This window comes from Candoia aspera, chromosome 1 (genome assembly GCF_035149785.1).
Source record: "Candoia aspera isolate rCanAsp1 chromosome 1, rCanAsp1.hap2, whole genome shotgun sequence".
NCBI classification, from domain to species: domain Eukaryota; kingdom Metazoa; phylum Chordata; class Lepidosauria; order Squamata; family Boidae; genus Candoia; species Candoia aspera.
The window spans coordinates 65,621,830-65,637,571 of NC_086153.1; the positions used below are offsets into that span (position 1 = coordinate 65,621,830).

The window sequence follows — 15,742 nt, forward strand, 5'->3', positions numbered from 1 at the left end:
ATGACCAATATTCCTTGCTACTAGGAAAAACCAGAGCCACTTCAGTAGATGCCACCAGCTAAGAAAGTACTGAAGACAGGCAGAATCAACAGATATGCTCAACCTGTCCAGTTTTTGAAACAGTTAATTGATCATGACAGTTACTATAAAACTCCTGTTCAGTGAGGGTATTTTAAACCAGTCCTTGAAGAGCTTGACTGTCAGCTGGCACTCAGGCCAATTCATATGCCGGTTTTAGCCTTAAAATGCTGGGGACCTGGTGTCTGAAGAACGACCTTCTGCTGCTTAACACAGTGAGTTCATGCGTAAAGACCTTATTCAGTAACTTCCCAATAGGGCAATGCTATGCAAGATCTGATGCCTAGCTTCCTCAAAGTACCTTTTTTGTAATAGGGCCCAAATTATGGACAAAACATACCTGGTTACATTTGGGAAATATTTTGAAGTATCTTTTTTCAGTATCTGGCAAAATCCAGTTGATCTTTTCAAGAGTTTAGTTGTATCTGATTGGCTTCAAGATTGGTTTTTGAGCTATTGTACGTGTTGTAATTTGTATGCTGGTTTTATTATTTATTAATTAAAATATTCTGAACTGTTTCTTATTCAATTGTTTCTATTAGTTTAGTTTCTTCTGTTTGTAGTGATTCTTGTTAGCTGAATTGAGACTTGGGTGGGAAATAAATATAAATGTAAGTAAAATATTTCAATATAAATAAACTAAAGCATAAAGGACCACAGTCAGCAATAGGAACACTACAGTATCTAAAATAGTAGGAAAAACAAGGAATTGTATGAAATGTATCGATTTCATGAAAACAGAGATTCTAATTATAAAAATAATAAAGTTATGTATCATTAAGGTTATATATTTGTCACAAAAGGTTGGAGTTGGCCAATAAATGTATTTCAGTGAAGCACAAACAACAGTGAAAAAGGATACCAGTTATGCTTTGTTAAAGATTATAGAGAGAAGTTTCTAATTTAGCTGCTTCAAATAAATCATTTTGTATGATCTGGATTCAACAATCAGAAAACAGTTCTGAACCGCTGTTAAAAAAAGTGTTAATTCTAGCTAAAGAAAGGGAGAGACATTTCTTTTGAAAGGGGCCATAATTAAGAATGTTAGATACCAAGGGTTTAATGTAAAGTTTGCTGAATGTATTGGTTGAAGGCTTTAAATGTTCACATATTTTAAAGAAAAAAACCTCCTTCAACTGCAGTAGAAAAAACTGCATTACTGCATTTATCAGCTGCAGTGAATTTACTGGAGAGGGAAATGTTAATGCATCCTGTTCTCTATGAATCCCCACAGCAATGGAGAAATAAACCTCCACACTTGGAGGATTGTGTAGAGTACTGGCAACTGCACCTTAGAATGACATAGTACAGAATGAAAAGACACAAAAAATGACAATCATGGAACCCTTTCCCTATAGGGAAAGACCATCACAATTGTGGCTGTTTAGCTTGGAATGAAGGAGGGGAAGATGAGGCATGATAAAGGTATCATGAAAGGCACAGATAACATGGAGAGAATGCAAAATTAGAACCAGAGGAATGTAATCCACTGAAATTAAATGCAGGCAGATTCACTCAGACTTAAACATACAGAATCTGTGCCAGCAGCTGTGATAATGGCAGCCAATTTGGATGGCTTTAGAAAGGGCCTCAAAAAGTTCATGGAGGACCAGCCTATCAATAGTGACTAATAGGTTGAGCCCTACCTTCTGAATCATAGTTAGCATACCTTAAATATTGGCTGCTGGGAAGGATGGTAATGCCTTCCAGTCCAGGCTTGTGAGCTTCCCAAATACATCTAATTCCCAAACACATCTAATCTAAAGATAGCTAGTGGTGGAACAGCTCTGAGGACTTGTAGATCCCCCCCAAAAAGCCACATGCAGTCCAACAATTTTAGATGGATAAATAATATTTTGAACTTATTGGATCCCATTGCATTTGTACAGAAACGGAGTAAGTAAATTATTGGAGATGCAACCATAGTACTACTTCATTAAAACATGTTTTTGCAATGTCCTACATTTGGTATGTTTTGTGAAAAAGTTATATTTATTAATTTGATTTTGAAACAAGTATTTTTGGATGCATACATTCTTTTGAACTACGTACTTTCTGCATAGAAATTGACAGCTGGCAACGGAAATGGATTCTCCGTGCCCTTATTATTTCCAAGAGATTAGTTCTTCAATAATGGACAAATTTATGGACCAAATTACACAGTGGACTGAACCCCTGATATTACTTGCATCTTATGAACAAGTTGCCTACAGAGGTAGATTATGCATGGACAATTACAATAAAATATAGCTATCTCTTATTGAAATTGCTCTGTAAAAAACTTCATGTATATGCATCTAAATATGCATGAGAAGCTCTTCTGTATAAAATTGATGTTGTAATTGTATCTTATTGCCTTTTTGTCTTTTTTGGCTATTTTTTAATATATCGTTTCTTTTTTCCCTCTCTTCTCTGTTCTGCTTTATTAAATAAACAAAGCAAAATAAATAAACAAATCCCCTTGAAACTATACTTCTTCATTCAGAACTCTAAAGGTTACCTAATAGTATTTTTACCTAACAGTATTCTTAGGTCTCTACATATTTCCTGTCTTCAACATATAACACATAAATTGTTACTGGGCTTTGCTTTGCACAGTGCTAAATGCTTACAAACTGTGGTAAATATGCTTTTAAAATAAGAATACGTACAAATATCCAAAGGGACAGTACTTGTCACATACTATGGGTTTGCATTTCTTAGGTCTTGGGTGGCACTGGCAGATCTTACAGTTGTGGACATCAGTCTGGAAACCAAAGTCACAGTCCAAGGAACAATCTGACATGACTTCGGTACACCGCTCCTCTCCTATGAAAGAATGCACAAAGTTTAGCAAAAAGAGACAACAGTTGTCTCAGAAATTAAAGGCATACACATGCAGAATTCTCGTCCCCATTCTCCTTACCGTGGTATGATTTCTATCCTTATTGCCTAATCTTAATTTCAGATTTTAAATATTCCCAAAGTGGCTTATAATATAAAATATACAATTTGCTATCAACTTCAACAAGTTTATGAAATAATAGATCAATTTTAAACAAAATCAAGGGTAAGACAGTTATGCAAATAATAAAACATACTAATGGGTTTTGTTTTCATATTGCCCTGCCCCTGTACTTTTTCTTGATCACTGTTCTTTCCATTCAGAAGATGGCTAAGCAATAAAATGAAGGAAAATTCTTAGTACTTTGATACGAATGATTGGAAATTAAGTCTGCCACTTGGAAAGAGGACCAGTACAATGGTAAGAATATGAAGGACTGTTTACAGTTAAAGTTCAGAAAGACAGTTCACTGCTTAGGAAGAAGTTGGCCTGGAAACCTCATGCAAACAACTTTCTGCAAAGAATGGAATATAAGTATAAGAAATAAATATGAAAAGAACAGGTAAGGTTTAGCCAACAAAATTTGTGAAGTAAACTCTATGCCTCGCCTGGTGCTATCTCAGAATTCAGAGGTTTCAGTGTCTAATCTTTAGGAATTGAACACTGCAAGTTATATCCCTTGAATGCAGTTATTTGAAAAAAAAATCTGACATGTTAATAATATAAAAATTTATGTTTTTCGGTATAGATTTTGAACGTTCCTATGAAAGCACTGTTAAAGAAAGAAAATTTGGTTTCAAGTGATATTATGCAAGATAGCAGCTGCAACAAAAGGGCAAAGTAGCCATATTACCCAGTGTTATGAAAAAAAACAATAACCTTAAATTAATGGAATAACCGCCTGTATTGAGGACAGTAATCAGGATGGAAGATGAGAGCCCAAAGGGCAGAATTTTGAAGTCAGGTAAAAGCCCACGTACAGGGTATTAGATAGGGAATACAGAACTTTTTCTTCCCTGAAAAGCTCAGATGGACTGAACTGAGAGTAAGATGCAGTCGAATTGGATTAACAGTAATCAGTATTCCTTTAAGCCTGAGGCCTGAAAGTGACAATCTTTCAAAAGCTTTCTCAGGTTTGACAAGTGCCAGCTATAATTACATGTTAAAGTCTTCCATATTAATTTTAGCTATTATGATAGTATTGCTTTTTGGATTTTTTTCAAATGATCCAACATGTTTGATAGCTTTTGTTTCAATATGTAAACTGCTATGACAAATCAACTATAATTATTTTTAGCCTCTTCAAATATTTAACCAGAAGAAACTGCGTTATAAATCGTTTGGTTAACTTATGCAATAGGGATGAGAAAACTTTTTGGATAGTGGGCACCATCATGCTGATATGGGTGCCAAATTTTTTTTAAAAAACCTTAAATAATAATAATAAAACCCTAACAGAATTTGAGAGTCTTCAAATTTATTAAGGATGCATAGCAGTTACTGTATAGGTAACCATAATTGTTTTTAATCAGTGTATCATTATCACAGGCATATCAGCTGAACTGCTTTGCATCAATAAATCAGAACTTAAAAACCAATCTGCATTTTAATATATGGTTTAACAAAGAGGCAGTCCATACAGGGAAGATTATGAAGGTATGTGTGTGCTGTCCCACTGAAACTTGGCAAAATGGATATTTGGAAATTTTTCTGGCAGAATGAAACACAGGATTTACCATAACAATAAAAATAAATGCATTGTGCATGAGCCAACTGAATTTTGAGAGGAAAAAAAATCCCAATATGAAATTTAAGAATACGTTTTCAGACAAGATAATTGAATACCGTATTTGTACTTACTAGTTTTGCACTGGCAGATGCGACAACCATTTTGATCTACTTTGAAGTCATAAACACAGTCTGTCTCTTTCAGTGTACAGTTTACCAGAGGAGGACATGTAGGTGGACCTATTGTGATGTAGGTTGGCTCTAATGAAAAAGGGAACAAATGGTTATAAACTATAAATCTTTGATATACATAAGAAATACCATATTAAATTCTAAAAGTCACTAATGGAAATGTCTGTTGTTTGAACATACTGAAACAGGAATATTTAATTGATCTTTTCTATAATTTACTACTCCTACTAATCTGCAGAATAGCTATGGCGTGGATATATAGACTATTCCTTTAAAGGCCGGAAATGAAACCCCACTTCCTTCACAGACGTAGGTATCATAGGAGTTCTTCTAGATTTAGAATCACTGCTATTAATGGACACACAAGTAACTTCTATAACAAGAGCCCTTTGCCAGATATGACTGGGTTAACCACTTATGATAGTTCCTGTCAATGTTGGACTATTGCAATGGCTTGTAAGTGGAGCTGCCTTGGAAAGTGGCTCAGAAGCTACAACTAATGTATTAGTAAGGTTGTTAATAGGGGTAAAGTGCTAGGAACATGCTACACCTGTAGAGTTGCACTAGTGGCCAGCAGTTTCCAAATCAGCTTTATCATGCAGATATTCATTAATAAAAGCCCAATAGAGTTTAGGACCCAGATAACTAAGGGACTGCTTTTTCTTTTGCACAAATAGCAGTGTGACCATATTAAAGACTTGTTTATCCATTTTAAAATTTGAGCAACTTGGTTTTAGTTTGCTATAATCTTTTAAGCTGTTACTATTGGTAACTATATACAGCTGCATTGTTTTTAATCTTGAGTTACCCTTGCCTTTGCATTAGAATTATTTTAACGAGTAGTTTCTTTAAACAAACAAAACGTGTTACAAATTGCATGGCAGTATTGAGGTAATAAGTTTATGGGGAAAAAAAAGAGAGAGAGAGAGAATGCTTTACATGCTAATTATAACCTAGAGGTAATTAAAATTCTTAAGAGTTTCTGGAAGAAAGGGGCAGTGCAAGTTATTCAGGAATAAAATCTCATTGACCTGATCAGTGCTGAAAATTAAATAGTTTTTAGATTCAATCAGATCCAACACGAAGCATTACTAACTGAAGTTGGCAAAGGAAGTGTATTAGTAAAATCATTATCAATCAGACAGACTCTTCAATTTTGCTTCCACATTCTTTTAATTATTGCAATAAAAACTATAGAAACAGTTTAATAATACTTTAGCAGTTATGACAGAATTTAAATGAATATAAAAATTCATTTTGTTTGGTCCAATTCCCAAAAACTAGCTCAGCAATGAGGATTTATTAATCTCAGAGGACAATAGTTAAAAGTTTGCAGTCACATAAATAGCCTCCCACCCAAATTATGTGATTTTCTGCCATCAAGTCAGTGTTGATCCTTAGCTAGGTCTTCACCAGAATTATTTGTTCCCATCCTGGCCCTTCAGATCTTCTGATGATGCACTCATTGCCACTGTAATTAAGTCCCTCCGCCTTACTGCCAGTCATCTTTTTTTTCTTTCTTTAGACCTTTCCCAGAATTATGGACTCTTCAAGAAAGCTGCATTTTTGCATAATGTACCCAAATTATGATAACACGAGCCTGGTCGTTTGTGCCTTGAGTGAGAACTCCGGATTGATTTATTCTATAGTCCATTTATTTGTTTTCTTGGCTACCCATAGAATTATTAGGAGTCTTTTCCAACACCACAGTTCAAAGCTTCAATACTCTTTCTATCCTGTTTCTTTAAAGTCCAACTTTCGCTTCCATAGTGTCACAGGAAAAACCACTGCATGCGTAATTCTCATACATACATCATGGTATTGGAATATCTTTGGGATATTGGAATTACAATATATATCAAACAAGCTAAAAGTTAAAGAAAGGCCCTCTGAACCTGAAAGAAGTTAAGAAGCTTTAGGTAGGTAAACCAATAAAACATTTACAGGACCTTTAGGTCCAATTAAGTATTTATGTAGCAAATAATTCTGATATTTCAAACTGTTTCATGTAAGAAATTAAACATCTGCTGCAAGTACTTTAAAGCAAAATAAATATATCTCTCCTAAGACAAATTTTCCATTTGCAAAACTAAATATAATATTTTAATTTGCTACAAGATACAGTTCTTCTGGTTTTAGAACAATATGAGTATTTCTGCAAACAATGCAGTAGAATGAAGAAATGTTTCTAGATTTCAACTGGTAATTTAAGATTATTTTTAATGTAACTGCATTCTTACTGAAACTAAGTAAACATATTATAAAATATTCATATTTTATGAACCAGAAATACATTAACTTGGAATGCAGAAACTTCTCCATAAAATGGTGGAATATTTCTGTAATGATAAATGCCTACTCAAGATCTGGGAGTCAATGGGCAAATATGGCTAATGTCCAGGGGCTGTTGAATTCTGAAAAGCTTTTGCAGTGTACATAAGAGACATCAGACGAATTCAGAATTTAGAAAATAAATGAATCGAATCAGTCGCTAAAAAGGCAGGTGCTACAGAAATAAAAAAGTAATATTAAATATTTCTATGCATACATAATGCTTAATATTATCTAACAGGTTAAACAAATGGAAAGAAAAGCCAAGGAATATTACAGAGGTATAAAACATGCATCAAATATTGTGGGGGGCATACATTGTATAAAGGGAACAATACCTAAGACCAATGATGGTGTCTATTCTCAGTATATGCTGTAGATAATGTGGTACTATCATACCACAATGCTCAGTAACCAACTAGTGGCATGAGGCCCAGGTAGAATCTTTGAACTGTGAACTATGGTAGTGCCACATGAAGTACATTACAGCAATCTAACATGACACTACTCAATCATCATCATCATCACGCTTATTACAGCCCTAAGGCCAGACATGATAAAACTATACAATAGCAACAATCTTACATTTATTTATACACAGACACACACACACACAAGCAATTAATATACTATAACCTAAATTAATTAAAGCATCTGTAACCATCTTATCTTTGTCCAGGAAAGGTTGTAGTGGGTAAACCAGCCTGAGCTCAGACATTCCCAGCCACTGCAGCTCCTGAATCTTCAATTATAAAAGTAGATCCAAGTATATCCCCAAACTACATATATATATATGCCTTTAGATGAAAGTGGGATCCAAACTGTCTTCCCCACTATTCTGATGCAAAAATCATCCCTAAGTATCAGTATTTTCTCAGTTTCTTGGTCATCTTAATCTGTTATTAATGCCACATGCTAATCATGTCCCTTTACTGCCTCACTACAGAACGAATAGGTAGATCTTGATGTCATCTTTATCCAGGCACCGGGTAACCCCACAAACCAGCTTTTAACAGTCATAGTGAATTTTTGTTATATACAGTATTTCTTTTATTATGTTCCCTGCCCCCCGCCCCATGAAAGAGAGAAAAAGCTTATTTAGCTGGAGATGTCCCCAGACCTGTTTTTCCCAAAAGTATATGACCTATGGGAGGTATGAACCAGTGTTGAAAGTCTGTATTGGATGCTATTCTTATTTTCTCTATATATGTATATATAATTTTTGGGCTAAAATATAGTATTTAAAATATATATTTCTATCTGAAAAGCAATATTCATACTAATCTAATATCTATAAATCATCATCATAAATGAACTACATATATTTAGCTCTCTGAAACTACAGTATCTTTCATTAACTGACAGTGCTGTTTTTATTCCCAACTATTTCCTGTTTTTCAAATTACACTATTGTTTCTAAAATTTGGAAAGATAATCATAGATTTTTTTTCTTGAATAATATGTCAGAATATCTATACTATCAGAAAAATTATTGTGGACTCTTCCTTTGTAATATTTGAAATATTCTATAACTACTTCCAATAGAAGGGAATTTCTTTATATGCTATTTTTAAACAAGTTGATCATTATCTTCTTCCATCCACAGAGATACCTCTTGAGACACAGCAATTTTATATGCATGCCTGAGCCCCAATAAGCTGAAAAAGAGAACAAAGGAAATAATTTCATTTCCCACCCCCCACAAAAATGTAGCTTTTAAAACAAAACAAAACAAACACCCCCACAGTTCTTCTCACTTCACTGAACAAGACTCAACAAATAAAGCCAGCTACAATCAGGCTTCTAGCTATTTGAATAGGCAAACCGTTAAGTTTGAAAAAGCACATATGGTCATATGATCTAGGTTAGCTTTTCAGTGCTGTCCTTGACAAGCTGCAGGAGAAAGACTGAGTGAACGGATGAAGAGACAATAAACAGAAAATTACTTTTCACTGCTATACATTTTAGAAATGGCAGAAGTAAGAAAAGAATATAAGTTAATATTAATATTATATACAGACAATAAGCATGCATACACACAAACACTCAAATGTGTTAATGTGTTACGTTAAAATTATTTCGTAAGCCCAAGACATTTTGGAAATAGAACCTAAATGGAAAGTTTTCATTCACGCTGCAGTTTTCAATAATGTAAGTTAATGTTGACCTTTTATTTTATTTAAAGTTACAGCTATTTTGATGATTAAACAACTACTTGTTACTATTGTAGATTCAGGTTTCATTTAAAACAGTTAGTGAATCCTTTAATCCAGTGACTTACATCTGCTTCTGTAAATATCCAGCAATTTGAATTTTTAATCAGAAAATAATTTTAAGTATGCTAAAAGTAAAGTTTAATTTCTATTTCAGCTCTTTTCTTCTTTAAATATGGTTTGCTGAACAATTCTGTCAGTGTAGGTCACCAAACATGTAATATTAATAGAGCTGAAACTGTGCTCATAGCCCCACCCATGAAAACTCATTATTCTGGTTTTCTATTTTTCCGTCCCTATTATCATTTATTATAAACTAGCCCACCTTCAATCTAAAATTCTCTATTTGAGTCAAGAGAATTGCACAATATAAACTTGCTTGCCTCATTACACACCGTATACACTATATTCTTACAGAGAATGTTGAACGTTTTAGAACCTGCAGCTATTTGAAGAAGAGTCCTATTAGTCCTATTAGAACAGTAGGCCAGACTCTCCAGAATTCTGAGAGATCTAATGGCAATCACCAGAAGAGATTCAAATTCCCTATGCTATCCTAAGTTTTTCAGTAAACCAAGATGACTTTTCACACAACTCAGGACTGCTAACTACACTGCCTCGGAACGATATAGTGTCTTTGTATAAATAGGATTTTTAGTCCAAAACCTTTCAAATAATTTGTCCAATCATCCAGGTCATGCTGTGTCAAAAAGAAGCATTAATGTGTTACCACCTCTAATTAATCTTGATGTTCATTTAGGCTTTTCAAACTCTATCCATTTTTATTGCCTTTCATTGAATGTATTTCAGTTAAAACTATGTAATAACACTATATACTCCATCTGTTTTCTGTTTGATTAAATAATTGTAGCCTGCCAACACAGTTGATAATTATTTATTATCAATTAGATTTTGGTTGCCTTTTTGTCATTGCTAAGCAACCAGTGCACATACTTTTTATATTATAAAAATGCACAAAATCTCTTTCTCTCACACATACACAGAATGCTCAATGTGAAAACAGAGTACTGTAAGTGAGAGAAAGTTATTTACTCATGGTCTTTGCCAAGAGATGGGAAAAAGAACATTCTCTGTTCCACCTGTTCTAGAATATAAAAGCCCATTAGCACAAAAAGAACTTCGTATCAATGCCTCTCAAAACAAATTTCAGAAAAAAAAGAGAAGGGGGGAGGAGTTTCTTCAGTTCTGCAATGTTTCTTCAGTTTTGAATAAAGGAAATATTGAACTTCTCCTCTGACTTAGTAAACTGGGCAATCTAACTTCTCTTTTCAGAGGGCTTTTTCTCAGAAGAAATCTAGCACCCAACAGGAAGACTTAAGAGAAACAATGCAAAGTATCATGAAGAAACTGTTATGAATAGGAATAGAGGAGATCACATTGAATTTTCAATTTAACTTACTGGGGAACTATTCAAATAATAGCTGCATTCTCCCAAACGACACAAACTCCTGATCATTATATGTGTTGGTCTGCTAATTATTATCAACTGAATAGAAGGAGAGCATAACTCAACTTGCTTTTTCATTCCTTAGTAAAATAGGCAGGAAAGGAATCTGTATGGTTGTTCAAAATCCCAGAGTTGGCAAGTGAACAGCAAGACCTACAGAGGTAAAGAATGGACTGTACACCCAGGGCTGCTGCAACACACCATGGGTTCCTTCTGAGAGGCATATCTTTCACTTGATCTAAATCCAGTATAAAATATGATGCCCTCCTTCACTGTTTCAAGTCATTTCACACTAAACTGTGAAGCAGGCAGAAACTACTGCTTGCTCAAAAGCTTAGTACAGAAACTTATCTCTGTTTCCTCCAAACTTACCTGCATGAGCATAGCCACAACAAATATAGAGTGAATGGGCAAGCAGAAACTTCAGCTCTTTTTTCAGGGTTTCCTGACTTAGCCTTTTTCTTCTGGTTCATGTTTTTTCTAGTTCTCTTTTCTGACATTCCTGCTTCTCTCTGGATGAGATGGCAATCTCATCTTGCTCTATTTCACCAGCTGATTTTTCATTGGCCTCTGCTACCTTTGGCAACCTTGTTCCAGAACCTGGTTCTTAGCTAATACTGCATAGGAAAAGCATTTGGGCAATCTGTTTTGCACTATAAATGTACTGCTTCCAGAATTATTGTTTGCAAGCTGTGCAGTTTGGAACTCAAGTCAAATGCAGCCTACAGTTCAAAGAACTTATCAAGCTTCTTGTCCTTTTGGCTCCCCCGGCCCCCAAAGAAAAACCTTGAAAGGCCACTATCTTGCCATTTGGCTTAGCTGATCATAAGTTGTGCTTGTTTGCAGTACAAATGCAGTACCAAAATTCCAAAGTCTGTATTTTCCTGGAAATCTCATCAATTTTCTCGTCTGTTGTTACTCCATGTAGAGGTAGGCTTTCTGATGTTACATTAAGATCCCAGTCTCAGTACTGAAACTATAGTAGTGAGTTTCTACTAAAGCTTTAAGAGTATTTCTCCTATTCAGGCTAGCAAAATCCTTCGCACATACACAGACATGTATTCGTTTTCAGGCATCTGGAAAGTTATTAAGTGACTCCCACAGTATTTTGCATACCCTAACAACAATTATTTCTGTTCATGAGAAGAACAGAAAGTTTTTGGCTGGGGAAGTCAAAAGTAATGAAACATATCATTTATATTTACAAAGTAAAAAATATAATTATTAGAGTTGCTTAAAATTAATAATATACTGTAACAGCAACCCTTACTCTGTTTTTTTGGTTTCAAATAGTAAATAGGCAAATCTTACTATCTGTTCACTCTTCCATACTCCTGAAAAGCAATTCTTGGTGGTGCAGTAGAACATACAGTACTGACAAAATTTGGAATATATCCTTGTACAAGACATTATTTTCATATAGGATATCATTAAATTTAAGCTATAGTTGCAAATGTTACTTTAAAATAAAATGTTACTTTGAAAATGTTCCTTTAAACATTTTTAAAATATCTTTGCTGTATTTTAAAATAAAGTCAAATGTCTGAAAATAAGCAGAAATATTTAGCTAACTAAATAGTTTCTTTGCCCCTGACAAAACTATTTTTAATGATCTTTTTAAACTTCCGTGTTCTTTGTGGAACACTGTCTATCTTCCAAAAAAAGTTAAATACTGCCTTCTGAGCTACAGAATATGCGTTTACTTAAGCTTCCTGGAAAAACATTCATATCATTCCAAGGGTGACTAAATGTTTTCCATCTTCATAGTTAACATTCCAGACAGCTTTTCTTTTCCCTGAGTTCATTACATGAAAAATACCAGTTCCAAGTTTGGTTGTAGAGAATTTCCTTCCTGGTGTCCAAATTCCTAATGCAGCAACAAAATATTTTAGAACTGCATTGCTTAGCTTTATCTTTTAATTAAACCTTTATAGAATAAATACAAGTATGGAGTTTACAAAATCAGAGGTCAAAAAAGGATTCTGAAAACCTTTCTCAGAAAACTTCTGAATATGGTAAATCTTTGAAGAGAGATTAGTTGAATCCTATTCTTCATTAAAAAGAAAAAGCCCATTCAGAATCTCAGTTTTTAATATGAAGGGCAATGCAAGTTCACCATTTTCAAAAGAGATAGGTCGTATTAAAAAATAAAAACCATTTTTATACTGCTGGATTTCAGTCTCTATATTTGATTGCCCATCCTTTCCAGGAAAAGGCTCTAAAGACCACATGAATGAGCTACATCTCAAGTGGCAAGTTGCTATGAATTTCCCTTAAGCATTCAGGCAAGAAATCAAAGTAACAAAGTCATGGGCAACAAGAAAGATTAGTCAGGGAGAGAGCTCTGAGGTTAAAGAATGTAAAGTACTCATGATCTATCACTAGCATTTCATACACTGGGTCACTGAATAGCTGCCCCAAAGCATTTTTTTTTTTGGTGAGACCCAAGCATGGTATGGAAAACTGAAAATAGTTTTACAATGACTGTAATCAAGCCAATTCAGCTTTATTAGATACCCCTTAGATCTAAGATTCAAAAGTAGTACTACAGATAGCTCTTAGCTTATAACTGCAATTGGGACTGGAATTTCCATAGCTAAGCAATGTGGTTGTAAAGTGCGATTGCATCGCTTAGTGACTGCAGTCCCTGCAGTCCTAGTTGCCATCATTTATTTATTTATTTATTCGATTTCTATACTCGACCATCTCAGCAAGTGACTCTGGGCGGCTTAACTGAATCCCATGGTCTTTAGGCAAGGCAACTTCCCGCTGGATTTCCACAACCAAAGTCAGTGGGGAAGCTGGCAGGAAGCTGCAAATCCCAGGCCAGCAGGCAGGTTAGTGACTGCTGCTGGGTGAGGGAGGGAGAGAAGGGGTGTGCATGAGAGGCACAGCACGGATGCGTGAGGGTGTGCAAGGGTGGGTCGGGGAGAGTGCACAAGGGTGTGAGAGAGGGGTGTCATGTGGGTCAGGGAGAGTGCGTGGGAGGTGTGTTGAGAGTTGTGCGAGTGGCCAGCACAGCGCAAGTGCAGAAGGACTGGGGAGGATACACAGGGGGGTAGACTTACCCCAGAGACATGAGACCTTCCCTGCTGGATTCCCCATTGATCATGTGATCGCAGGTACTTGGCAAGTGGCTGTAAGTGGTCGTAAGTATGAATGGGTTGCCAAGCACCCAGATCATAATCACATGACCGCGGGGTGTTGGGACAGCCGGAACTCTGAGAACCAATCATAACCACCATTCGTTCAGTGCCATCGTAAGTTCGAATGGTTGTTGGATGAAAGGTCGGAGGTCGAAGACTACTTGTAATATATTCTGACTGATAATTCCATGCCTAAGACTGTATTTTATCTACCTTTTCTTCTTTGACCCAATAAATTCCCAAAACTTAAAGCTGACTACTTTTCTATGCCTATTCAATATTGTATAAAGTACTGCTATGCTAACATAGGGAGAACATTTTATGTGTATTTTCCATGCCACTTTGAAATGCAATTCATGTTGGGGATTTTTATACTCCTAAGAGAAAAAATACGAACTCCCATAACATGGCAAGACAGGACAAATCAGCCAGTTTCCTGGGCAACTGGAAGCATTCCTTTCTTCCTATTCAGAGTAGGCGCAATAGGAGAGCTTCATGTACTCTCAGTAGTGCTGTCACATAGTCAAACTCCACTGCATAACGGAGGATAGTACAAATATGTCTCGACTGCCAAGAGAAATGTGCTAGGGATAAAGATGCATAGCCAGTCTTAGGGCAAAGGTCCTGATTCATAGCATCAGTGGACAGTGGAACTACCAGAGCAAAGAATAGGCTCAGTTGCCCGGCCAATAAAGATGTTTCCCATCCCTCCGATTCACTATATAGACAACAGGAAGAAGATACAGTTCTTCTTCTCCCATTTAGAGTAAGGCAGAAGAAAGGCTGCCCTCAGTAAGGCTGAGATCTGGTCAAATCTGACTGACCATGTAACAGTGTGTTATCATCCCCCATTCCATGAAAGCTGCAGATCAGAGTGAACAAAAAGTTTTAATAATAAAATTAAAGTGGGTCTGAAACACTAGCAAGTGAGGAAAAAAATGGCTATAGTGAAAACTGGCACAAACAAATGTTCAAATTAATTATAGATGTAGAGATTTTTCACAGAATGTCATGTCTCCCCCTTTGTTTTGCAGATAATACGGCAGCAGCCTGTATTATCTCATGTCTAATGCAGTCATACAAATGCGTGCTATTCACTGCAGTTAAAGCTGATGGCACACGTTCTTCTGTTATTAGATAAGGGAAGGGCTTTTGTTTTGTTTTTAAAAATAGGAACACTATAATCAAAGCTATGCGTCCCTCCCCACAAAAAAGAGAGGTAATTAATTTTCCCATGTCTGACCTTCACACATTGGGCAACATTCTCCTGGAACTTTTACAGGATTCAAGCAACTTTGTCCACAAGCTGTGGCCACACAATGGGACTCCCCATTGATGCACTGGCAGAAAGTACAGTCATCTTCCCTCCAGCGGTCACCATGTGCTTGAATCTGACCATTAGCATAACAGCCTGCAGGGTTACTAATTGGAGAAATGGAATCTAAAAGCAAAAAAAGCACAATTAAATAAGGCTTAGATGGTTTAATTCACTTACAGTGATTAATATATATTCCATGTTAACAGTGCCTTGAAAGTTCTCAGAATTCATCAAGTCAAGATTAAAAGTGATATACTGCAAGGCCACATTGTTACTGGTACAACTGCAAGGCTGTATGCTTTAAAAGCATCAGAAAACATAAATTATTCTTCTGAAATGTTACCAGCAATGAATTATACGTAGTACCTTATGAGATGTAGTCTACTTTTAATAGGAAAATGGCAGAACTACTACTCTTATAGGAAATATATGAACTATAGAGAT

General features: G+C 35.5%; 1 protein-coding gene across 3 annotated transcripts in view; it reads right to left on the reverse strand.

The window, feature by feature from the left end:
* The window catches only part of CRIM1 (cysteine rich transmembrane BMP regulator 1), a 159,528-nt gene that overhangs the window by 30,485 nt on the left and 113,301 nt on the right, over positions 1-15,742 (reverse strand). For all 3 annotated transcript variants that reach the window (XM_063305812.1, XM_063305821.1, XM_063305829.1), the window contains 3 exons: positions 15,224-15,421; positions 4,763-4,891; positions 2,730-2,886 (listed from right to left, as the gene is read on the reverse strand). In XM_063305812.1, the coding sequence (XP_063161882.1) occupies positions 2,730-2,886; positions 4,763-4,891; positions 15,224-15,421 (484 nt within the window). The remainder of the gene's footprint in view (positions 1-2,729; positions 2,887-4,762; positions 4,892-15,223; positions 15,422-15,742) is intronic.